General features: G+C 39.9%; 1 protein-coding gene across 1 annotated transcript in view; it reads right to left on the minus strand.

The window, feature by feature from the left end:
• Positions 1–492: 492 nt before the first annotated feature.
• Positions 493–27,778, minus strand: part of vsnl1a (visinin-like 1a) — a 31,844-nt gene continuing 4,558 nt past the window's right edge. Inside the window, exons 2-4 of the mRNA XM_063902824.1 lie at positions 24,848–25,014; positions 5,588–5,803; positions 493–2,613 (exon numbers count right to left, since the gene is read on the minus strand). Of these exons, the coding sequence (XP_063758894.1) occupies positions 2,416–2,613; positions 5,588–5,803; positions 24,848–25,009 (576 nt within the window). The 5' untranslated portion in view covers positions 25,010–25,014 and the 3' untranslated portion in view covers positions 493–2,415. The remainder of the gene's footprint in view (positions 2,614–5,587; positions 5,804–24,847; positions 25,015–27,778) is intronic.

The raw sequence follows: 27,778 nt of genomic DNA on the forward strand, positions 1-27,778 counted from the left end.
CTTCAGAATCCTGTTCCCATTTCCTCAAATCCAGATCTTCAACATCACCACCAATATCTAGGGGGGGGGGGGGTTCCTATTATACTCACGGTTGCATCTCCTCCTGAGGATATAGGATATCAGGATCTGTGTGTAATCTCCAAAGACAATTAACATTGATATCATATAGCATATGTGTCAATAAATGTTCTCTAAGCCGAATATGAAGTCCCTCCTGATTGAAATATAAACAGTTGAAATATTAAGTTGGATCAATTGTTGATAAAAATAGCTGAAAATCATAGTGTACTTGACAAAACCAAACTAAGCCATTAAAATGTAACGTATGAAATGAATATCCATCTTTTCTAGCGTTACTTTACTGAAATCTACTAATATGAGCACATTTTTTCACTAATAGAAATGTCAGGGTACTTCAAGTAACCACATTTGGGAAAAAGCCCTGATGCTGCTTGAGGGGATGGTTTGCTGAGTTAAGAGACAAGACAAGAGCCCATAGAGTTCCTTTTATTAGATTAAATCACAACACAGGGAGTAGTGCAGCCATGTCGTCAGGGACACAATACATGCTACAAAAGAATCCTTGTACACGTTTGCTTTTGCTTACATTTGGTATCTTGATAGCAATAATAGTTATAACAGAGTTGGAATTAAAAACATTGTTTGGCCAAAAGATGTTTATGTAAAGAAGTTCAGAATACAAAGGGACATTTCCGAGAGACGACGATGGACTGGTATGCTCAATCTTTATTGTAATACTGTTTATTACGACACATCACATCGGCTTTAGCCTCCACTGCTAGTGTTGATGCATGTTGGAATGTGTCTGCGGTGCTTTCAGACGGGGCCAGGTAAACGTGGTTATTTCCAAATCATTTGCAGGAGGCACCACACTCCCCTGAACTTCTCTACATTTCGAATGTCTGAGTATGTGTACAATGTGTGAGAGAAGGGAGTAAAAAAGTACAAAAAGATTGACTGATTGGTAAGAGAGAATTACTTCGAGGGTCTGGGGAGGGAGAATTGTCCAACTTACTAAACAGATGGCTTCACAGGAAGGGCTGTCCTCTACTAGATACAATGAAAAAACATTCACTGCTCCTCTCACTACTTCATTTACTTCCACTGAAAAAAGACGAACAGGAAAATGCTGCACGGGCCTTATGTCTTCCATTCGTTAACGCTCTAAAAGAACTCCTCTGGATTTGTCTTCTTGATATGCAACCTGCAGGCTAATTGGAAAATAAGTGGATGTGATGGTAGGTTTGATAACAATGCTCTCCCACTATAGATGAATTCTTCTTTCTAATCCAATTATCTCCAGCTGAGACGCTTCATTCGTTCTCCAGGGAATCCTGATGGACATGTTTGATCTCGCTTCACTTTAGTTTCTTTTTTCCCGCCAATACTGGTTCCTCTGCATCCAACTTCTACTTATTTGTAATGAGAGTGAGTTGAAATGCACAGGGGCAGGGTTTTTAGTTCTTAGCAACATATACTACAGCTATTTTACAAGGAAACATGCTCCCACAGTTAAAGCAGTCCAAAGGAAACACCTTGACAAATCACAGAATTGACACCCTTTCCTTGTAGAAGGACCTACTGCAATGTTACTTTGCTCGCTATTCAGTACAAATCTTTTCTCCTAAGTGTCTTGCGCTGCTTCGGTAAGGCTTTCTGTCGTCGTTTACAGGATGCAAAATTTGGATATTTTTTAAAGGCAGAACCTAAAGGCATGCAAATTAACTACATTTACATCTTTTTACCGACAGAACAGGTGTGTTTCGGAAGGAAAATTTGGACATACGCTATAATCCATCTCTTCTAATAGAGATAATATTTCGAGAGGACGGATCGGGTGTTATTGGAGGCAGATACATTATCAGAGGAATTTGGTTCAGTCGACATTACTCGGTATTATGAAACACATACAGCTAGCGTCAGTAAACTCGGAATAATAAATAGAGTAGCGGCAAATTCAACGTGGCACATCCATGATGCGCAAGCTCCAGTAAAATGAAACTGTATGGAAAATACTTTGCACACTTCACATTTTGGCAGTTGATCTTTAAATAATTTAAATATATATTCATATTTATATATCTATATATATATTATTTGTGCGAGGTGTTCATATGTCGTGAGGTGTGTGTGTGTGTGTGTGTGTGTGTGTGTGTGTGTGTGTGGTGTGCCCTTGCACTGTTTGTTTGTTGTGTGTAGATCTTTTTTTATAGCAAATAACATTCTCATGCACACGAGTGTTTCAAACACAAGAAGCAGATCCATTGAAAGGTAGTCCAAGCATATATATAATTTTTTTTCAGTGGAAATAGCTGCAAACTGAATGGAACATGAAATTCTTTCTGTGCAGTCCGTGGCGGCTGGTGGAGCTGCCCGCTCCGCTCGTCCTCCGGCCTATTTCTGGAGGTCGCACTGCAGCAGTAGTACGATGGACGGGTCGCTCTTGGCCGCCTCTTTGAACTCGTCCAGCGAGATCTGGTCGTCGTTGTTCTTGTCCATCTTGGAGAAGATCTTGTCCACTCGCTGCTCGGGCGTCAAGCCGTCCTCGTTCATCTTCATCATGATCACCGTGCCCACCATCTTGTAGATCGCCTGCAGGGGGAGAAGGTGAGAAAAAGTTAAGTAGAGCTAAAAATAATGTGAAAGAGTTGTTGATAGGGTTAGCTTAAAGTATTGGAAAACAAGTGAAATAATAAGCTTCAAGTTATGGATAAAGATTTCAATAATCAAACATAAAGTAATAGGAAAACAATTCATATATGATGAGTTAAAATTAAAGAGCAACATTCTTTTAATTAGTTAAAAGTATTGGATAAAAATGAAAAAGACAACAAAAATAATGGATAAACATTGAAAAGAATGAGCTATAATTAAGCCTCATGGAATATTAACTGAAATATTGCTAAAAATAATGGATAACATATTTTAATGTTTAGCTGAAAGTGATCATTAAACAACTGAAAGAGTCAGCAAAAGTAATGCACTAATGATTGGAAAAAAAGTTGATATTCAATTGTATGAAAAAACTGCATTAATGTCCAGTGTTACTACAAATCATAAACACATTTGGATCATAACTGGGGTGTATTTGAGCTAATCCTATAGAATAGTGGAATTGCCTCACTGCTTGAGATGATTTGCTTCATTATCTATTATAAAAGAATCCTTGTATTTTAGAGACAGTCCATCTTAAGTCTCTTAATGCATCCAGGTTTCCTTCATTCATGTCTTTCCCTGAGAGATTCAACGTGTTGAAACCAGGTGTTGGTTTCTGGTGTCGGCAGCACAGATGGAGCACAGCTGGATAAGCTGTCAGCGGCTCTATATTTCTGTGATGCCCTGGTGTGTCTATTACAAATTACAATAGTGATGCACAGTAGCTACAGTTCAGCAATTCTATTTCTCTTTTATTGATGTCCTCTCACATATGCTAGATTCATCCGCAAGTTTCAACACATGCTTCAAATATATTTAAGGTTTTTGCTTTGTACAGGAGTGGTTGTTGCTGCTCTGTTATTGAGTGCATTATTTATTGATTCATTCACATTACATTACAGTTTCATTACATTTAATTTGGCTGACGCTTTTATCCAAAGCAACTTACAATAAGTGAAAAACCATAGCGATTCAAAGTGCAGATATATTCAGTTCAGTAAGGCATACCATTGTCAGAGCTGGGGAATTTCTTACAAAGCCTAAGCTAACTCTATAAAGTGCTCTTTTCTTTTTTTACAAGAATTTAACTGCCAAGATACAATCGAAACAGATGCGTTTCAGTTTGCGACGGAAGATATGCAGAGTTTCTGCTGTCCTGATGTCAATGGGGAGCTCATTCCACCATTTAGGAGCCAGGATAGCAAACAGGTGTGTTTTCGAGGGGTACCTGGGTCCCACTCGCAGAGATGGAATAGGAAGCCGATTCGCTGACACTAATATCCAAAGCAACCACAAGTTTAAATAACGTGGACCTATGGGAGCAATTTGGGGTTAAATATCTTGGCCTAACATGTTGACTGCAGGTTATGGACATTGAACCAGGGACTCTTTGATTAGTAGACACCAAGTAACCCCATTCGCCACACCCGCTCCAGGATTATTTACATGCTTGGATATTCTGTAAAGTCATTATTTAGTTCCCTGTTTTTATTCAAATGTCTTCTAATTTGTTCAAATTGTTAATGATGTAGCTCAGAAATAACCCTTTGTTAATAAATCTAACCTTAAATCTGGTTACATGAGGCACAGAGGTTTCAGCATCATGAATAGAAGTGATGCGGACACACAGATTCTTGTGTTTATTGCTGCCTGAATGTACTCCTCTCCTTGAGGCAGAGACACAGCACCATCAATTCTAGATGAGTCTGCTGCTCAGAACATGCACCTCTGCCTCATTGTTGCTTGTTTCATAATATATTTGTGTTCATGAATAATGTGTGTCTGCCCTGCAGGCTCAGAACTCGGCTGTATAACCTTTGACTTCAGGAAAAAATCAAGTGCTGCTTCTCTGTCACTCAGCAGTTCACACAAGGCATGAGGCAACATAGCACTGCTGCCAACGGATTATTTCCCAAGTATGCCGTGATATTCCTTCAAAAACTATGATTGTGTTTGTTGTAAAATAAAACCCTGTTGCCAGTAAACACAGGGATGCTACTTACTGTAACTGAGGCCTTTCAAGATAATGATACAGTATATGAAAACTATTTATAATAATGACTATTTTAACAATATGGCTGTTCAAAATTCAAAACGTGTCACTTAGTCAAAGATCCAAATGTTTTTACCTAATAAAAGGGATATTACATATCAAATAGTGGTATTCATCCCACCACGTCAGACACCCAAACACATATTTATTTATTATTTAGAAATATGTTTGACTTATGAATATACAGGATATTATGTAGACAGAGAGGAAATCATGGATTTTGTATTATATTTATTTTTTAATTGAATTACTTTTTAAGTATGTGGTTTACCAGCTAAAAAATATTTCCTCATTTATTTTCTGTATTTATTACCTCCAGTGTGTTTACACTGAATTTGAGTTTAATTAAAATTGATTTGAAACCCCTCATTCTTCCTGGGACTCAAAACAATATAGTTATATGAACAATATAATGATATATATTGTATTTCCCCTTATTGTCATGATCTGTCTTTGTGTTTCCTGTTTTGTTTTGAAAAGTCTTTCTACTGTTGTGTCTGTTTTTACTTCCTATCTTTCCCACTTGTGTGATTGTTTGATTCCTTTCACCTGCTGCCCTCTTGTTTGCCTGTCCTCTCCAGCCGTGTAATTAGTTCTGCTTGTATTTTAGTCCTGGCCTCCTGTTGGTCTTTGTCAAATCATTTTATGTTGACTCTTACAAAGTTCTGTTTGGTTTTGCCTTGCCCTGGATTCCTGGAATAAAAGGTATATTTCTGTTTAGCCTTCCTGTGAAGTGTCCTGCATTTGGATCCACCCTGCTCTGCTTTCCTTGACTTACGTTCTGTTCACTTCTCATGTTCACTTGTGTTCCACTGAAACAAAATCACTAGTATTAAATGTATATCTCTGCTGTGTTACCTCGATGATCTCCAGCATCTCCACCCGTGTGATCTTGCCGTCTCCGTCCAGGTCGTACATGTTGAAGGCCCAGTTGAGCTTCTGCTCGAAGCTGCCTCGTGATGTGATGGACAGCGCGCAGATGAACTCTCTGAAGTCGATGGTGCCGTCGCTGTTCTTGTCGAAGGTCCTGAAGGCGTGCTGGGCGAACTTGGATGCGTCGCCGTATGGGAAGAACTGGGATGGGAAAAAGAAGAAAGTACAAAGATAAGTAAAGCTCCTTTAAACGATCAAGTTTGGTTCTGAATTTAGAAACTGATGCATTGTGTATTTATTTCCAGTAGTTTGACTGTTATTGGGTTTAAATAAACTCAGAGTAATACGCTTGAGCCCTCAAGGGAACCTCTACACATCCAAAACATGTAATTTGTTATAACCCAGTCCAGCAGTGGCTCAGTCAGTAGGGGCTTGGACTGGAATCGTAGGGTCGCCGGTTCAAGTCCCCGAACAGACTTGAAATAAGGAAAGTGGACTGCTACTTGGAGAGGTCCCAGTTCACCTCCTAGCCCTGCTGTGGTGCCCCCCTCCCATTGCTCCCCGGGCGCTGCACCACTGCTCCTAGTACTAGGATGGGTTAAATGCAGAGGACACATTTCACTGTGTGTGCTCTGCTGTGTGCATGTATGTGACCAATAAAGAGGGTTTCATCCTCCGATTCTATCTATCTAACCCTTACAATGATTCACTGGGTATAAGAGCTTTAGATTAAAGAATTAATGCAGGCCATGATTCATGAATATAACCTCAACCATTAGATTCTTCTAAATGTTGGTAGACTGCAGTGAGAAGGGAAGATCAATGAAAACAGATGGTGCTGTTCAGGAAAATAATGAATCATTTGCATTAAAGATCAATGGACACTCAGTACCTGCAGTAATTAAGGGGACTTTGATTTTCTATTCTCATCTAATGCATTTAAGGCTCTACCTTTACTAATGTTGTCATTGGTCTGTGGTTTGGTGTGTGTATGTTTGCATAACCATCCATAGTGCACGATGGTTTAGATAATCTCATAGAAGCCTGTCACATCAAATTCCAGTCTGTCACATTCATGTACAGTTTTGAGGTATTTGTACTTTACTGGAGTATTTCCATCCTCTACTTTATACTTCTACTTAAACTATTTTTATACTTCTAATTAAGTCAACTTTTGATTCAAAGACTCATCACTGAATATTTCTTCACTTAAGTAAAAGTACTTCTTTGGATTAATGATGGTAAATATAATCAGCCCTTAAATCAGACTGTAGTTCACCTGGAGTAAATCCAGCAGCTACCCTGCAGTATACAAAGCCATTCAAACTAGCTGCACCTTTACCAGCTCTGAGAACACTTTGATGATCATTAATTATAAAACATTTCAGATATATTATTCTGATACTGCACAATGAGTTCTTTTACTGTCGCTACTTAGTCATTGCTCATACAGTTTACTTGAGTACATATTGATTGTTAGACTTTTACTTGTTTAAGAGAATTCCTATACTCTGGTACTTCTACTTTTACTCAAGTACAAGATCTGATGTCCTCTCTGCATCCCGAGCTACATGTACACAGGGTCAGAGGCTAACACTGCGACCGCTGAGCCCCTGCTCGGACCCTCGTCTACCGAACACTGTGAACCCTGTGGGCGACCGTCAGATGCCGAGTGATTCATTAGATGTGACCTTCCACTTGACCTCTCCACTAAAAATTCTTAGAGCCAGCGGGTAATCGAAGCTGAGCGAGGCGGCTCTCTGAGGACTTCAGTAACAGCCTTCATCAGGGAAATGGAATAAAGCGGGGGAGATTTTCCAATCTGTTTGATTATTTGATTAATTTTCTGTTGCTTATCTCAAAAAACAACTCAGTCATGGGTTTTATGTATTTAAGCTAGAAATTAAACACATTTTAAGTATGACAGAAGCGGTGAATATCACGTGAGCTTTGTGTTGCCTCTTTGGATTTAGTTTGCTTATTTTCAGTGAACGCTGCAAGCATGACTTTATTAAATCATACGAATGAGCTCAGAGGAAATGTACCTTTTTCATTTTAATATTTCATCGACCAGCGAAAGTCAACACATGGTGCTTGTACTGAAAATTCTCATTAAATAATCAGATGTAGGGAAGTCACGTCGTATGAGTAAGAGGCTCTTTTTTTGGGGCACTTTTGGACTGTAAGAACAAATTGTAAACACCATTTTCACATTTAATCAGCTTTTAAGGTAAACACTTGCCTATTAACACATCCAATTGTCATGAAGCAACACATTAACATTCATTTGTAGTTTTGTTTCTGGCCACTTGTGAATTTAAGTCATAAATACACTGTATCTTTTAGCTTGGTTTTGGTCTCCTCCTCAACTTTAGCTGCTAAATTATTAGCTATAGCTACTCCATAGGTAGTTGCTTACTTTCTGTCTGCTGTTTGTTGCTGGAAAGCTAGTAAACACTGAGATTATTAGCATCTAGAAATGATGTAAACAAAATCTGTAAGACTGAATCATGACAATTTATTTGTAGGTTGCATAATACCTGCGAAACTTTGGTAAAACGCCTGAGGGAAACAGCACGGTAAGTTGATTCGTGTCTGCGGTTAATTCACTAAAAGCAACCCATTTCACTTAAGAACACACGTTTCATCTATAATTAATGTATAAAAAAGTGGATTATAGCAACTTAAAACCATCCAGAACTTTAAAAACAGTTTGGAAATATATTCAGCCGTTTAAACGAGCAGGTTTCGGAAGCACGTGTGTTTTTGTTCCAGGCGGTACGAGACAGTTTTACACTGTGTCCTTGTTCGTGAGCGCTGCAGACAAAAGGGCGAGGACGCAGCCCCAGTGTATTTAAAATAACTAACCCGCCCCATCACGCACAAACTGTCTGGAGTCAAGACGGAGGGGAAGTGAAGGCCATGAATCCTAATGAGAGCGGAGAGAGTGCAGAGGATGGGAGATAAAAAGAGATAAAGATGAGGGAGGGAAAGTAAGAAGTGGAGGAGGATAAATGAGACGGGGTAAGACGGTGAGAGTCAGTTAGGGTTGCACCGCCTCCCGTCTCCATTTAGGTCCCACCCATGCAAATTCTGCTGCAGTGGCAAAGCGATCAGACTGCATTGAGGAGTTAACAGACAGAAAAGAAGGGGGGGGGGGGTGGTAGAGAGGGAGAAAACGAGGTAATAGATGAAAACAGACAGAAAAGTGAAACTAGAAAGAAAGAAATGGAGGAGACTTAAATGAGTTTGACAGGATACGTGTTAGAAGGAGTGTGACAGCTATCCCCATCTGGCCTTCTGTTCTGAAAAGCCAAACTAATTTGAGGAAGGAAGCCCCCTCGGGAGAGGGGGTTTGGGAGGGGGAGCTTGCGTGAAGCTGCTACGGTGAACAGGACGTTTTCTGCACAAATGCAACGTGGCTTCCTGCCCCCTTATGGCCCCGCTTTAGCTCATCAGCACACAGCCCGGAGGAAGAGGGGGAAGAGCGGCGGGACAGAGCGCGATGGTAGAGTTCGAGGAGAGGAAGGGGAGTAAAGGTGCCAGGGAAAGGATGCGGGCGGGGAGGGGGGGGGGAGATGTCGACGATGGGAGGGTGAGAGAAAGCCACTGCGGATTTTCGACAATCTGCCAAGTTATGAAACATTTTGTTACGTAAAGACGGAGAGAAGAAAGAGGGAAAGTGGGGCAGGGTGAGGAGGCTGTGAAATTCTTCCATCAGAGGAATGGAAGCAGCTGTCAAGCACGGGAAACATGCGACCAAAGTCTTGTTTCTCACCTTTACAGCTACGGCTATTAGCCCGCTAACGTCACCATGAGGTCTTACTCGTGTCCTGAATTGGCCGTTATGGTCATTTGGGGTCGGCCTTCAAAGGACAGGCTGAATGCCAGACTCTTTGTGTCCACTGAGGGAGGAGCAGAGCGGACAGGCACAGCTGGTTTAATAAAGGCTAATGTCCTTGTCTGTGTCAACTAGGAGAGATACCCTAACCCAGAACCACAGGACCCAAACATGCTGCCTGTAAATGGAACATTAAAGCCTTCGTAAGTGGGCTGCAAGCTGCCACTGGTGCTGATCCAGAAACGGAGAGAGGGGAAGAGGGATGAAAACAGGGAGCGCGAAATAGAAAGTCACCATCAAACAAGGCCATCCCACACTGACAGAACAAGATCAGAGAACAGATGAATAACGCCGCGAAAAACAGCACAAGGCAGTGATTCAACAGCTCATCAATAACAGGCGACAAATGACTCGGTTGCAAAATATCTTCAGTTATTTCACAGCAAATGTTCGATTCAGAATTCGTGTTTGGTCACCCTGCCTGCAGTTGATAACAGTTAAGCTGAACCGACATCTTGAGGCTTAAAAGCTTCCAGTGATGAGCTGCTGAGGGTCAGGATTTAAACGCGATGAAGATTTGTTTACTGTACGCACAGTGTGTTTCAGTTTACGCAGCTGCAGATTGCATGAAACTGGATTACTCTGATATCTAAGTACAGAGAAAAGTATCAAAATGGTAGATATGAGCCTCTATGAGTGTAAGTGATCTGAGACTACAGGAAGCAATTCATGCAGCATCATGATGATGTAAGTAAAAGGCGGCGTCCCTCCCACACACACTGAGACGCCCTGCTGTAATAAAGCAATATGAGTCAGGTTTATATACTCTCTGGATTAGCTGTACTCAATAGTTGGAAGCTCCATCAACGTATGGATGATGCAGCGCTTCTTCTGCATGTTTGTTCATTCTGATTAAGGCTGGCATATCTACACAGCTGCAGACAAAGATCAGACTATGCTAACATTATTATTATACTATTTGTAGAAGACGATTCCAATAGTGGTTTGTAAGATTGTTTTATTGATTTAAACATTTCCAATGACTCCAGAGTCTCAAAGATGTAAACATTTCCAAACTACTAAACATGTTTTTATTTGACATTCATCCTTTCCAAATAATTGTTGACTGCCGTGATAAACCCGTTTTCTTTGTCATTTGCACGCACACTTCTTACAGTATGCTCAAACAGCACTATCTATTATATTTATATAACCATATTGCCAAAAAACTAATGTTGCAGTAAATAATGTAGTTTAGTTTTATTAAAAAGTGATCTAAACAAACTTCTTAATCTGATGGCCACTTTATAGAAATACATAAACATATAATATATATTCTAGGGTGATATCATCAGATATGACGAAGACTTTTGAAGATTCATTAGAAGACTTGTTTAAACCTAAACAAAAAAGAAGGGTTTATAGTGCTAGTAAGCAGCTGATGTTTTCCTCTACTAAAGAAAAGTATATGTTTTTATTACGTTAAAAAAAATCATCGTACCAAACTTTTATCTAAATGTTGTCTTCACATCAATCCCTGAATCAGCTTTTTTTTTACACAGGAAAGGCTGTAAAAATGATATCAACCATACAAAGTCATGTTTACAGAACCAAAATGGGTTTGATATATACCATAAATAAATGAAGTACTGCATTATAACTTTAAAGGTTTAGTTCTGCAATTCAATCTTGATTAAATAACATGATGAAGACCCTACAACAAACTGGAAAACTGACCCTCTCCTCATCCTCCCTATCTCCCAGGACATGACCCGGTGTGTGATCATCCATTGCGCTCACTGTCCCATAATGCCTGTATTGGACCGCTGCCATGGCGATTCCAGGCTCTGTCGTGTGTACCTGTATTTTCCACTGATGGTGTCAGATTCCACATCAATCCCTCTCTGTATCTTTCGGTTCTCCCTGCTGCTGCCATAGTCCAGAGACACATGAGAAAACACACACACACACACACACACACACACACACACACACACACACACACACACACACACACACACACAGACACACACACACACACACACACAGACACACACACACAAAAAACCCATAGAGCCTCAGAGCTCATTTGTGCATCGACTCCCCCGCCCTAAGCAATATGGATGGTTCAATATCATTTTGCCCCGTGGATAAATGTTTTTCATTACCTGCAGGACTGAAAGAAAAATGAATTCCTCACCGTAGCTGCTCGGTGACCGCTGAACAAACAAGTGGAAAATCAGAGAATATAATAAAATAGTACAGCTAGGAGAATAGATGGTGTAATGTCGATTATTGTTTCCATTCATAAAGCCTACAAGGTCACCGCTTCCCGCTTAAGGGTCATACAGAACACTGTGTCTAATGTTGTCAACAATATGTAGCAGGTTTTCTATTGGCTATTCATCTCCACAGCGTACAAGCACAGGTTTCAGAGGTCAGTCGGAATTTCAATTGCCTTTCAAAGCACTTACATTTGATTGTTTTTCTCAAACAATAATTTGTCTTTAAGGTTCCCTCATTCCACTTTGGCACAAGATGTCAGTTTAATGTTTTGGGTTTTGATTTTTTCCCCTTTAATGCAGTGTGTTTTCATAGGTTTATGTGCATGTAAATGGTCTGCAAAGGCTTAAATCCCAAATCCCCTGCCTGAAACGCCTCCATTGGACTTTGTTTATTTCCGCAGCATAGTGACATCGGGACATCTTTAAGTTTCTGAACAGTCCTAAAAGAGCCGGCCAGCTAACCAATCAGAGCAGACTGGGCGCTGCTTTCAGATAGAGGGTGTTGCAGTAGAAAAATAAAGATCGTTTTGAACATTAAAGCATGGAAACATGTCTCAGTAGGGGCAATAAATACAGATAGCAACCTGAAAATGTGCACAATAAAGCACCTTTAAGTAATTCCTTCCCTAACTAATGCATCCCTTTGCTAACAATGTCATACGCAGTCAAGCGTTTGGAGGAACACACGAGCAGGACCTTGGTGTGATGGCACTGACGGTCACTGTTTACATTGCTTCATCAAGGCATAGCTAAGATGCTACTTCATTATCCGGAGAAGCAGAGAGAGAGAGAGAAAGGGAATATATGTGTAATCCATCACAGGGTTATTTACTGAGTGTGTGTGTGTGTGTGTGTGTGTGTGTGTGTGTGTGTGTGTGTGTGTGTGTGTGTGTGTGTGTGTGTGTGTGTGTGTGTGTGTGTGTGCATGAGAAAGACGGACCCTGCATATACTCTTACAAAAACCCTCAGTGACATGCCAGGCAGCAACAGAAACTTAGCCAGCGCACTGCTGCTTCCAAGCCTCCAGGATTTGACACACACACACACACACACACACACACACACACACACACACACACACACACACACACACACACACACACACACACACACACACACACACACACACACACACACACACACACACACACACACACACACACACACACACACACACACACACACACACACACACACACACACTGTCCCACACAAACCCCTCTGCGAAGTAAATTGCATTATTAGTTATCCTCCAGTGATATTTGTGCAAGTTAGCAGTAACATAATCCTCTTTTTCTGACATTGCATTTCATTTTGATGTCACTGCCAACAACGGTGCATTTTGCTGTCGATATGTCTGTAGTTCCATTCACAAAGTGGGCTGAAAGTGCAAGCGTCTGTCTGTGACTGCTGCTGCCTAATCAGAATGCATTAATACATGTGTGACCTTTGTTTACGGTCAAGGTCTGTAAGATTGCTTTTGCTTTGGGGGATGAGCCTTTGACTCAAATGGCTTTCAAGAAGACGGTTCACTTGATCAAACCATAAACCGCGCATCATATAGGAGTCCTGTATGTGTTGGAGCGGATATTAAAGCGTGGTAATCCTTTTCTGTTTGACAACACATGCAATCCAAACAGTAGATTAACAAAGAGGACATGCAACCTGCTTTGAATGGCGGACTAGATATCCCTGCTGCTGTTTATCCTGAATGGCTGTGTTTGGATTTCCTGGACTGCACACAATCATTCAGCCTGTGATTTAAGAGGTATTGGAAGCAGACCTGTCCCTGAACATGGTTTATCTGTGGTTACAAAACAACCATCTGGCATCAGGAGTGTAAATGACAACGCAACAGCAGATGGCACCATTGAGTGGAAGGGACGGTGAGGAGAATAGTTATGGGCATTGGGGGAGGAAGAGGATAGCCAGTATAGACTGGCTTTAATGAATGGTACTTATAGAGCAATTTCCCTATTAATAAGCCAGTCCAGTAACTTTGTGTTATAGTGATAACAATATCAATCAATTGCACAACAAATACCATGCCTGGTGCATTTCACCAGTGCAATATTCTACCTTTTTTGATGCCAACTCTGATCTAAATCAGAAACAGAAAGGTAGCCAAGCAGGGCAGGAAGCAGAGCGTGACTCACTGCTGGCTGCCAGGTCTGGCAGGTAGACCAGAGGGCTACCCTCTGCCATGTGACGAAGCTGAAAGCGAGGCAGAAGATAAAGAAGGTAGGACTTGCTCGCTTTATCTTCTTTTGCCAGTGGTGTGTCCAGAATGGCTGGTCTCTAAAGTGCTTGGCAAGATAAATCCACAGCAGCATGCGCAGTTCCAAGCCACATTTAAAAAGCTTATAATCAGCCAGCAAGCTTCTCGTGCTCACATCACCAGAGGAGGAAGGGAGAAGGAAGAGAGAGGCAAGGGAATACCACACAAATACTTTCCCGTTTTCTTTTAATGTCCACTGTATGGTTCATTATTCATGTTGTATCTCCTTCTACGTGACTCATCAAACCTCCCTAAGCATAAATTCATCATTCATGGCTGCTCAATCATGTCTGACATCCTGCGTGTGTGCATGTGTATGGAAGAACTGTGTCTGAATGTGCATGCAAACATTCACATGCTTGTACTCCCTAGTGCCTGTTGTTTTTATCAGACAAAGAAATAGCTAAACTGCCTACAAGATGCTTAAACACTTTTAATCATCTCTCACACACTGGCTTCCAATAGTTAAAGTTAAGGGTCTAAATGTGCAACTGTTTAACATTTCCTCATTCAACATGTTTTCTAACCGGTTAATCGGTTTGTTTGACCTAGGTCTATCCACCCCAACCATTTACCAATGCAGACTTTGTCTGTTTAGTTCTACATTAGAATTATAGTGCATTGCTTTTCATAGATAGAAGTACAAACAGTGAATGAGAACAGCCTGATTTGTTCTTACTGTGAGGTGCATGCTAAAACACAGATAGGCGGGGACAAGGGGGATTCAAAGGTCACAAACAGGCCTGTGAGCCATTTTAATAGCAGATGTAGTTTTGCCAGCTTACTGCTCTACATAGTTATCAGTGATCTGAATTTGCTATGCAGTGAATTATTCCATTAAGATGAACTGTACCCACGTTTTTATTACCCTTTCTTTATCTAATTCTGACACGTATCGGTACCTGCCCATTCTGCGATGAATGTTTGCCTGAAGGGGTAACTTGGTCTGTTTGGCACAAAATGCTCACTTTATTTCTAATTTCCCTAAACCCTCTCTTTCACTTTACAGTTCAGTTTTTGTAGGCCTTAAAGGTCAAGTCAAATGCTTTCTCAATGCTTGTTCATATGAAGGGAAAATTGTCCCATCGATCTCCATGAACAGCTTAAATGCTGTACTGGTGCTACGTTTAAAAGAACGAAATTGAAACAACTTAAACATGTTGTGTTTTTCTCTCCACTCTATGACAACTCAACTAATGCTTTTCAATGTAACTGTTCAAATCATATAGATGCAGTTACCATCTTCTGGACCGTGACAAAGCTTTCAGTGTGTGAAACAAGCCTTTAGCCCTCATTGCTCTAATGGTTTCTCTTCCCTAGCTGTCCTGCTTTCCTGTCTTGCTGTTTTGAGAAAAGTTTCAATCTGTCAGGCAGTTAGGTCATGTAAAGTTATGATAATCTGACAGCTGGGTCAGTGAGGACAAATGACAAAACTGCGAAGAACAAAATGTCAGAACAAAAGCTGTCTGCCACAACTTTTAGGAATGACTAATAGGAGACAATTATTTGGTCTATTGTGACCTCCGAGCTGTTAATAATGTGCACTTCTACAGATAGCAGTGTCTGGTTCCCAAGAAATCTGAATAAATGAGAGGTTAAACTCAGTTATTTTTTTATTCAGTGTCTAAACCTTTATAGCTGTCTTTCTGAAAGTGTCAAAACCGTTTTATGCATTAGAATGGAAGCGGAAAAGCAAAAGAGACATTAAAGTATGTTGCGGGAACTTAAATTGAGGCAGGATTAGGGGGGCAGAAGCACAGAAACACAATATTCAAAATAAAAGGGGTCCCAACGTTAAACACCACGTACCACCTGCACAAACGTTTTAGTTTGAACAGGTGCTGAGAGTTCATTATGCTAAAATAAGCTAAACGTCCCTGGCTATACGTTCTTATTTAGTGTATAGAGATGCTAACATAAGAAATGGAACAAGAGTAGAAAAGTCATTGAGCTGTTTGATGAAACACATTGAACTTAGAAATAGAGTTATCTGACAATGGACACAGTGCTTTAAAATGGCAGCATACATAAAAATGGCTGCTATCTGACTATCCATCTGTGTCTTTTTGTGAAGGCACGACATAGAGAGAATAACAAAGAAAGCAAATATTAAGATAAGGAGAGCACAGAGAAAGGGAGCCTAACCTAATAATGGCCTACTCCAAAGCACTACAAGCTGGTAAGAAGAGTACCACTCCACTGATTTACATCTATTTACAGAGTACTCTGACCAACACAAGACGACCTGACTTGACATTGAGTGCATACACAACATGAGTCGGGTCTAATTGTGTAATCATAATTTGTTTAGCCCTCATCTTTCTATTCAAGCATATAAGAAATGTCATCAGACTCCTGTAAAGAAACTCCTTCCTTGTCTCTGTCCATTTGAATGTCAGAGACCACACTGATGGGGATTCGGCGTCCCTCTCATGGGTGGGTCTTTGCTGACACGGTGGCTTGAACCCTTGTTAACCAGTTGAAGGTCAACCTCAGTATCACCCTAATGCATCTTGGGATTTAACCTGCACAGTGAGACTAATAGCTTTTTGGCCGTCACTACTCAACCATGATAACTGATTTATTGTCAAAGAGATGTGCTAATGGTTATACACAGCTTCATCAGATTATCATTTCCCACCAGAACAGACCCTATTATCTTACTTTGTGCATCCAAAGGCACTCAGTACCTTTCCATTTCCTCTTTTCACTGTGCAGCAGCATTGGTGAGACTTTCTGAAAGTTGGCTAATAATTACATTACAGCTTCAAGGTCAACAGCAAGACATTGCAAAGAGGTTAGAGAGTAGCTGATAGGTCAAAAATAATTCATCGATTCTTTGTTACCTCCCTCTGTTCTGCCTCTCTAAGAGCATTTGTGTGTCTGTTTTTTCTGTAGCAGCTCATTTCCGATGCACCTCGAAATACTGTAGACACAATTAACACTTTGGTTAATTGCTCGGAATGACGGTAAAACATTCACAGCGAAGAAAAACCTGCTTGTCTTTGTGAAAATTACAGTCTGCTTACTCTGTGTCAGATTCCCCTCCCGCTCTGTTTTCCAAACATTGTAAACAAGTCATAATAAGTGAGTCATTTTGTTCGGAGTTTATCATTACCATTTGACTCAAATCTTCCAAGCAAAGTGTCGGGATTGTTTGTATATTCGAGCAACTTTAAAAAAGAAGTCTTGTGTTTTATGTTTTATAAAGCACATAAACAGAATTTCTTGCCTTTTAGGAGACATAGTGTGTAGCCCTGTGTGTGTGTGCCTGTGTTGTGACAGCGATAGAGAATGGCATGGGAGCTTCGGAGATGACAGATGCTATTATTAGTGTATGGCAGCCGCGAGCCAACCCCGACAGAGAGGAAGGGAGGTGAGAGGTAGTGGATGAAGAGAAAAATGGGAGAGAAAAAGAAGCAAAAGGAGTTTGGAAAGAGAAAGCGAGAGTGACGTTTAGTAAGACAATGGTGTAGTGTTATAAGGCCAGTCTCCAATTCGAAGGGGAATCAATTAATTTATTCAATAAAATTTAAGCTTTAGAAAAGTTGAGGGGAAAAAAAGGCTGATTCATCCAACCCATCCCCTTTCTCAGAGAGCAAAATTATTAAATGACTTTCAGTAAAATCCCATTATGATAAAGCTAGTTTGGCAAATTTGTATCTCCACATCGTTTCTGTTACATGTTGTACTGAATATATTCTGAGGCTATAATTGCTTCTAGAATACATCTCTGTCAAATAGCGAATATTTCAGGACTAAGGTTATGTTTTAACCAACTCTTTCTTAATAACTAGTACGCATGTTAATGTATCTTCATTTATCTAATTGTTGGGTCCATGTGTAAGAAAGTTAGGAAACAATGTGGGATGTAGATTTTGATCTAAAAAGGATATGGACGTATCTTTGTTCTGTAAGTGGACTTGAAACATTTAGTGATCTAAAAATGAGATAAAGTTTTACCTGCCTTGATATTTGGAACATTGTACAATTACCATGTACTATTGTATAAGTATTGTTTTTTAGAAGATTTTGAGTATCTCGTCTCTAAGCACATTGTACCTGAAATGTACAACATTACTTATTGCCTGACGCAATAAAGAACAGAACATTGGAAAACAGTTTATTTATCTGAACTGTGTTTGTATTGGAGTCGATATGTAGCACAGCATCAGGGCATATTAGCAGGAGTCAGCCAGTGTAGGGCACATCTATCTGTATTATTACAGAAGCATTTTCAAGTAATTAAAACTAATTTTCTATTTCGACGCATCTCTATCTGTTCTGTCAGTCTTTGTCTCCTGTGATCAGGCGCCGTATGTTCTCCTCACATAAACAGGCTGTTGACCAGATGATGTCAGTGTCTGTCTGTCGCACCATTTACCTTCCTATCAATTTGTCTGTCTGTCTGTCTGTCTGTCTGTCTGTCTGTCTGTCTGTCTGTCTGTCTGTCTGTCTGTCTGTCTGTCTGTCTGTCTGTCTGTCTGTCTGTCTGTCTGTCTGTCTGTCTGTCTGTCTGTCTGTCTGTCTGTCTGTCTGTCTGTCTTTCTGTCTGGGGAGTCTCACAGTCAGTGCTGCTGGACGGTCTGCGGTGCGCACTCACATCCACAAACAGACACACACCCGTCATCAGTAAAAGCCTTGAGGCTATGCAAGCGAGACGCAACCGAGCGGAATCCATCCATTCATCTACATTCAGGTCAGCATCTGTGTGTGTGTGTGTGTGTGTGTGTGTGTGTGTGTGGGCCAGTGTCACAACAATCCTTCCAATCTACAGCAAGGCCGTCCTTTCTCCTCTTCATATTGCTTCTCTTCTAAAGCAAAAACCAGGAGTAAAGTGTTCATATGTTTCATTTCAAAATGTAGGTATAACAGAACTCCAAGGAATACAAAAATACTTTTTCATACTTTTCTGAAACCATGACAGCACCTTCAAGTTCAAAATACAAAATTAAGTGGTCCCTTAAGCGAGTCAGCATTTAAAAAAATGAAACAAGGTCTGTGGTTAACCCAAGCTAGAGAGATTTCACGTTTAGTTTTCTGACAAAAAACAGTCAATAATCGTGTCTGAGGCTTTTGTTTCAATAAAAGGTGGGTTGCTAGCAAGTAACTGGAAAAAACTAGTAAAAATGATCATACCAAACATTAACCGCCTTCAGCTTAGCGGTGATGATGCGCTGCAATGCTACGATGATGTGGTTTGTTTTCTACTTGAAAAATCATAAAAGTAGGAGATTACCCTGCTGAACAAAATGTGTGAATATCTTAAAGCTATGTTTGCTACAGATCTTATTTTCTGCAATATTTAGAAAAATCCAGTGGAAAAATCCCATTGGTTTTTGTAGAGGGACCCGTTGAGACGCTAACCTCCAGGTTGGCCTACACATATACATCATCACTGCACCACTCTATTGTATTATCTTTCTTCTACTCCTGCATTTCTCCATACAGAGTAATATGAGTGGAAGAGCCAGAGAGAGGCTGCATGTAGCGAAAACATAATGAGGTTCATTATCGTGTTGTTGAAATGCTACCCCTTCACACTAACAACAACAGAACATCAGACCAACAATACTGGTGCTCATTTCATATAACTTACATAACAGAACGAGTCACTTATAACCATAACTTTTCCATTTTTTAGAAGAAAGAATGCGTATGGATCACTGTTATATGTGTGTGCATGGCTATATGTCAGTGCGACTGCGTTCTCTGCATGCGTCTAGCTTGTGAAAAAAAATCTAGTGACAAAATCTATCACCTTAGCATCTCAGGGAGTGTTGTTATCCTGTTACAAATGGCTCCTAGAACAGCTGCCGTGTCAGTGATGAGAAATTTCACACGCCGTGGCATACAGCCGCTGCTGTGTGAACAGTCACGGAAGCCTCTCTTCCATTTCTACATCGCTGCATGGCTTTGGCAATGCCACTCAACGTGAAAATCCACTGGAAAACAAGGACCGGTTTAATGATTGTGCATAAATTGACCAGGAATTTTAAATATGATGCTGCCCCTGGAAAGTGATTTTTGGTTTGGTTTGACATATTGGTACAACAAAATAACACTCACATAGAGATATTGTGATTGATCAGTGATATGACCCCAAAGTCCTAGTGCTACCTATTTTGCGAGAAAAAAAGTTAGGGATTTAGCTGTGTGGCTTCCCCTGTGCACATTATAATAAATGGTATAACCACGATCAGTATATTGACTGAATCTTTTATTTTTCTCTGAAATATTTTTATAAAAATAAAGAAATAGGTAAGAAATGTAAAAGTATTGCTCCTACAAGGATCATTTGATTAAAGACTAATCATTTATTATTAACGATTTTTGCTCAGTGGCTGGCTTGGTACACATTACAGAATATATATATATTTTTCTCACAAATATTGAATAAAAAGCAAAATAGGTTAATATAATATTCACATAGGGTTGCTATAATGAACATGTAATTAAAGATTATAGATTAATCATTTGATCTATTAAATGTAAGTATACTTCTGTCTTAGCTTCTAAGTGTCCAAGTAATCTTAAAGATACCTAATTTTGTTGGCCCAAAACGAACAAATATTTACTTTTAATATGATATGAAACTGGAAATCTCAAGTTGTACGAGGGTGAAAACTGAATTGTCTTTTGTGATTAACTGATCAGAAGTAGATTGCGATCGTAGATACGTTTTGTTTTAAAGATCCATTCAGCAGTGAGACATTTCTGCTAACTTAAATGTAAAGTATTAATTCAAATATGAAATTCATTTGAATTGTCCCTACTGTTGGACATTTAAATCATCTTATTATAATCTGGAACTCATTTGAACTACTTATTTCACAATCTTATTTTCTATATCCATTTAGCCATCATTTAGAATCGTCATGAATAATTCTTAAACTCAGACTGAAAGAAGTGAGATTCTACACTTTTAATGAGTTATTTTGTATTGACATACCAAGTCATTCATGACCCCCAGCCCTGATCAAATGAAACTGTAAGCTATGATAACACTGGTTACGGTATACAAAGGAACTCCGCGGACTATATGCAACACCACAGCATCAAATATGAATATCACAGACTGCCCCAAGATACACACGCCTATTATTTCCAGCTGACATCCTACACCTGCTTTCCCTCCCTTCCTCTCTTCCTGTTCTTTGATGCCTCTGCCTCTCAACTCTCCCTCTTTATCACTTTCTTTTCCTCTGTCTTTCTTCACGCAGCCTAAGAGATGATAACCTCCACAAAGGCAGTGGAAATGAAAGGACTGAGAGACAGAACACAGAGAAGAAGAAAAAAAGAAGAAGGTAGAGAACAGCACGTTTATGTGCAGCCAAAACAGTACATTAGGTCCAGGCTGGCAGCCAAGTGGAGGTAACCGCAGTTAGCGCCCCGGCAGGGAGGGCAGCTGGGCGACTGTCGCAGGTGCAGATCAGTGCTAATGTGTGGGTGAGCAGAAGAATAAAGATATAGGTGAACAGATGTAATTCTAACCCTGCCTGTGTCACGCATGCATGCACAGGGAGGACACGTCATAGAAACAGAATAAGAGAGACTCCCTTTTGAATGATTTGAATCAACATAGAGTGGTGCTGTAATGAGTACCAACACCCAGGAATGAGTTTTTTAACGTGTTTGTAGTTAGATGCCTGAAATAAGGTTGATGGTTTCTACAGGCTAAAGAGTTTTCACGTTTTGTTCTATGACGGTAATACCGCACTCGTGAATCTCTTAAGCATCAATTTGTGATTGACTAAATTAGACTTCTAAAAGTCATCTGCCGCTACGTGTCTGCCTTTAGCTTAGCAGTTGTGATGTGCAGTCATGCAACCCTGATGTAGTTTGTTGACGGCCTACTGTTAGCTTCAACCTTCATAAATCAGAAAGTGGTATTAATATGTGGAGATTATCCAGCTGAACAAACGTGTCAAATATCGTAAACGTGTATAGGCCAGCTAGCTAGCAGCGGCATATAAGAATCGCTGCAGCTCTTGTTAGTTAGCTAGCAAAGTTATGATTCTGTACCGAATCATTAAAGACAGGTATTGATTACCCAATAATATGAACAGTTGCTTCTCTTACATTATGAAGCCATGTTTAATAAATTGTGAAAAAAACAGGTATAACTTTTATCTGTATAGTGTCCACCAAAGTAACTGCCATTGCAGCTGGTTACGCCATCTTTGGTTTGTAGCCAAGATGGCCGCTGTTGAATGTAGAAAGTGGCGTTCAACACTAAACTTTTTTATTGTTTTGTGTGCACCAGGAACTCATAGTTCACACAGTAGTCCACACATTGACAAACAGCATAATTCTGTTTCTATGATCGATGCAAAGTGATGAGCGTCATTCATCTCTGAACTAGTCAAATGACCACGTCAAACTGTTTAATATCCGCTCTTATTCTATTTCTATCAGGCAGACTCTCCCACACACATTTCTCACGACTCCATCACACTTAATGACTAATAAATAATGAAAACAAATTTTTTTTCACTTGCTTACTTTTCCCATCTCTGTCCCTCCGTGTTTCTCGCTTTCAACCAACGCAAAACACGCTGTACCGTCTCCCTCTTTCTCTCACTGAACATATGACCCCCTCACCACACTCGCACACATGTGCGCACACACACACACACACACACACACACACACACACACACACACACACACACACACTTCACAGGAACAATCTGTCCCATTAATGTGAGGTTGCAGCAGACCGTTTTTCCACTTATCAGCTCTCTGGATTTAAATAAAGCCCTATCACTGATACACTGTTGCCTAGAAACACAATAGGATGCATCAATAATAGGATTTACCTAGAAGCCTACAAGACCCCTTTAGATCTCAGCTGCTTTGCCCCCTTTGTGCGGCTTTAGATTTGCCTGCTTCTGCTGCTTGTGTGCCGTCGTATTGTGCTCTAAAGAGATTTTAAGCGATAGTCCATTCAATTTATTTTGTGTTTCGATCCCTCATTTATTATCTTATTTCCCAGGAGTCAAGGTTTCTTTTGTAGTTCAATTTGAAAACAACTTTGATGATATTGCATTACGTTTTTTTTAACATGAGACAGAAAACGTCATTCCCAGTGGTGATAGCTATGCTTTGTCTTGTTTTTGTTTTTTTTATCCTGGCAGCCCTACCTCCGTTTATTAATGGGATTTTTAAATTTCTCTTTTGGTCCTAGCCGATGCATGAGCTCCGGTGGCATTTAGAGGAAGTGCCCCCATGACCTCAGTTCCGAGGCGTGTCTTATGTAATGACGGCCCTCTGGTTGTGCGGCATTTCCTGGCACCAGTGATGAAAGATTAATGTCTATTCTTAAAATGGTCAGAGAGTTTTTCTTAAGAACTCGAAGGAAGTTGAAGCACACAGTTCAAGAGGACACAAGATGCCACGATAAGCCTGTCCTACAGTATGATTATTTATACAGTATTATTTCTCAGATCTAAATGTTTAAACCAGCAGAGATAGTATGTAACTATTTTAGGTTTATTATATAAATTAATATTATTCATAGCCACTTATTAAGCTATTTTATCACAATTTCCCATCATCGTTTTCCCCAAAGTGCTGCTGTCTGTTTTATAAGACTAAATAATGAAATATATTCACACTTCTCTGTCAGAGATAATAAGATACGGTAGGCTACCTATTAGCAGTAGAAGATCATCATATCAGCGCTCTGATATCTAGCTCTCTGTTCGTTTTCTGCCCAGATACGGAGAGGCGAATGGGAATGTGGCAGGGTGTCTGTTATGATCTTGCAGGGTGTTTTAATAGGAATGCATTTTTCCTCAAGAGGTTTTTGTGGTGATTCACAGTGTATTCATATAACCGACCCTGTTAAAATAAATTGAGGGAAAAACAACTGAGAATGCATTTTGTTGGTCCTTCAGAATGAACAAATGGCTTATTATTGACCGTGATACTGCAATACTATTACTAGTGCTCATGTTGTGTCTCCTGCTATTACTCCTACAACAATTGTGTTAATACTACCATTATGACTATTACTCCGGTTACAAATACTAGAGGTTTCATCTGGTACTCTTTAAATTAAGCTACACCTCCATTTAAATCCTACCATTATCAATGGTGCAGTTTCCTCAGCTCTACAGTGTTTAAGTGTCTTTTAGCTTACTGTTTTTTCAGGAATTGTAACTTTACTCTGTTCATTTACTCAGGGTTATCAACCTTGTTTTGATTTAAGCAAAAAAGGTCTGATACATCGGCTGTGTGCTACCGAACTAGCGCCAAACAGCAAATGTAAGAAGTTAGCCACTAGCTAGGGACCTAATAGAGCATTTAGCCACGAAAAAGCCAGATATTTAATTTATTACGTGGTGGAGACCAAAACATAGGTAAAAGGAGAACATATTGGACTTTATATTTGTCAGGGGTCATGAAATAATTATGTTTCTTTGTTTCTGCAACTGTTTGCTAACACACTAACCATACAGTGATCATATGTCAATTCTGTGTTAACAGCTTATTCCACGAGTCCTAAATGGTCCAGAAAATGTAATACAGCATCCTACTTGAATGAATTTTTACAATTTTGAATATACGGTCTGGTGTACTATATTCCAATTACTATTGAGTAATTTGACAGTTAATAAACTATTCACGATAATACAAAAACATTTTTATCTAAGGTTGTTTGTAATTTTTTTATAGGAACCCGAATGGTACCAACTAGTATGTCTTCAGCAGCTTTATAGGAACTATGTGCTGTTGTCCTCTGCTGAACTCCAGTCAGATCAACAGGAGTGTATATTCTCTTCCGTCTCGTCTGTGTTAATCCATCAGGTGAGAGTGAGTCAGTGGAGTCTCACCTTGACATACAGCTGCTGGAACTCCTCCAGGTTGAGGCGTCCGGTGGGACAGTCCTTCAGGAAACCCTTGTACCACTGCTTCAGCTCATGTTCATTAAACTCTGTGTTCTTCACCAGATCCTCCATCACTTCAGGGGTCAGCTTGCTGTTCTGTTTCCCCATTTTGCCTGGGAAAAGAGCACACACATAAAAAACAAACACACAGACACAAACCAAATTAATTTAAGCCCCTTTCAGAACTCAAATAAGTACCTTTTTATAAAGTGAGGAACCTACAAGTGGAGGGTGGAAGGAAGAGTGACTTACTGTATGAATGCTAAAAACAGATTTGTAGAGAAGTCTAAAAGTGTGAACCAAAGCTTTCATCTAAAAATAAGCTTTAAAATGGAGGGTAGCATAATGAATAGGGACAGTATCACATGATGGTTAGTCCAGTACTGTTATTTATTCACAAGTACAAGGGTCAGATGAAAGACATGCAACTTCCGTCTTCCTTTGATCCGCTGTTTAGCTTATTTTTGTTAGTTTCATTAAAATGTCATTTAACAAAATAGCTTTAAGCTACTTTTGTAGTCTTAAGCTAATTACTTTCCAAATGGAGAAAATCTCACTTCCAAATTAAACTCTTTGAATGAAAGGGTCATAATGACGTCTTAAAAGAGTTGGCCCTTTGTGACTTTTCAGAAAAACTGAAGTGTGTTTTACAGTTAATTGTCCCCTCATTTCCCCACTGCATCGGCACAGTGCTGATGCTGCCACTATACGGCCTCGAGTACATTAACCAATCTGTGATTATCATAATTAGCAAAAGATGGTTAGCGTCTGGGGAAAAAATGATATTCCTTATTGCTTAGAGGATCTTTGGACCTCTTATGGGACAGATTGGCAGCAACAGTGTGTGTGGTGCCAACGTGTCTCTGTGTGCACAAAAGTGAGGTGAGAAGACCCAGCCTAGCGTCCAACAGGTGCTGCAGGCATATACTGAGGCCGGCCATGCTGCATTGGTTTTAGCAAAGCATCATTTAAGGATGCTTCTTTAAAACAACCCCGTTTTTAAAGCATGATATAGGTTTTTAGATTAATTTTGTACCTTCAAGGTTTGTAAATAGTTTACATTTACAAACCTAAAGCTCACAGGAGACTAATATTGCATTACCTTTACGCCTTTTTTGACTGCCAACGTTACATTATTGCTGCACGAGGTTACGTGCATTGACTGTTTTCAATACTGTCCCAGTGGTGCTTTCAAAAAGGCAGCAACAACAATAGAGTTCAGTAATCCAGCACCTTACAAATAAAAAAGCAAGGTCAGAATGAAAGTAGGATATCAATATAAAAATGTCCAGTTTATTTCGCACATTGATACGCAACAGAAAATATATCTACTCAGGTTGGTTATCAGTTGGCCAGCAGGATTTCAGAAAAAACAGATCCAAAGTCAATGAAACTTGATGGATGGGTTCAGCAAATGTTGAGCCAGATCGAAAATACAAGCATTCATTTTCACTTTAACGGCCTTAATGGAATTCGGCGCTCTCTGATTGCCCTTCTACTTTGTCACTAATTAGATAAAACGTGCTATACTACTCGTATAGAGCTTTAAAAGGACAGTTTGACATTTTGGCGAACACCCTTATTTGCTTTCTTGATGAAAGTTAGATCAGAGGATCGATGGCACTCTCCTCTGAGGAGTCAAGATCAATCTTCTCATCTAACTCTTGGCCAGAACCCAAATAAGCTGATTTCCCCAAAACGCAAAACTATTTGTATAGGCTTCTATCTGGATGGAATTGGTGAGGGAGTAGTGTTTGTTTTATTGTGATAAAAAGATGTGTGTCCTTTTCATACAGGCCTCAATATGCACAGGGGTCAGACTATTTTGGGGAAGTTGTGGTGTGTGTGTATGTGTATGTGTGTGTGTGTGTGTGTGTGTGTGTGTGTGTGTGTGTGTGTGTGTGTGTGTGTGTGTGTGTGTGTGTGTTGTGTGTGTGTGTGTGTGGGCTCAGTTAGTTGATCTCATTTAGGTGTCTGTGTTGGTGAACAGTAGAGAGACTGCCACATCGATCAGAAAAGTTGTCCTTTGTGATTTGAGTAAAAATGAAAATAACCTACTTTTCATTTCACAAAGAGTCCTTAGAACCCTCCCAAACAGCTCAGACTGTCCCTGAACCACACTTTGGAAACCATTTGTCTAAGGAAGATAGATTTTCTTTGCCTAGAGGCTGAAATCCAATTTTAAAAACTGCTTTGAGCCAGGCTTGACCCAATGATTCATAATGAACAAAGCTGAAATTCACCTTATGACTGATCACGCTTCCAGACTGCATATTTACTAAAATATGTGATTCATTTGTTATGAATTAAACCACTGCATGTAAGACAATAGCTATGTTGCTCATACTGTATGTCAATAAGGCATGTACTTATTGGATACTGGTGAAAAGAAAATGCTATTTAATCAGGGAAACAATGCAACAATTTAATAATAATAAAAAAAGATAATCCTATTAAATATTAGAGCTTGAGGAGATGCAACCTTAAAATCACACACACACACACACACACACACACACACACACACACACACACACACACACACACACACACACACACACACACACACACACACACACACACACACACACACACACACAAGCACGTAAGCACGTATTGAAGAATTAATAAGGGATAAGCACCATTTTCAGTCACCTGCTTTTGTGTGAAGCAAGCTCAAAAGCCTTCATTACATAATTGAGACTTGATATCATGGAAACAAATTTGCTACGAATTATGTGTCATTTATTTAGGTGAGACACTTTGGTACATAAAGCCACAGGACCATTATGGCCCTGACTCTTCCCCTACATGTACAGCCCTCGCTTGACCAATTTGCAATCTAATAACATGCTGTGTGTGAGGAGATAACTCTCT

The sequence above is a fragment of the Eleginops maclovinus genome, chromosome 15, assembly GCF_036324505.1.
Source record: "Eleginops maclovinus isolate JMC-PN-2008 ecotype Puerto Natales chromosome 15, JC_Emac_rtc_rv5, whole genome shotgun sequence".
Lineage (NCBI taxonomy): Eukaryota > Metazoa > Chordata > Actinopteri > Perciformes > Eleginopidae > Eleginops > Eleginops maclovinus.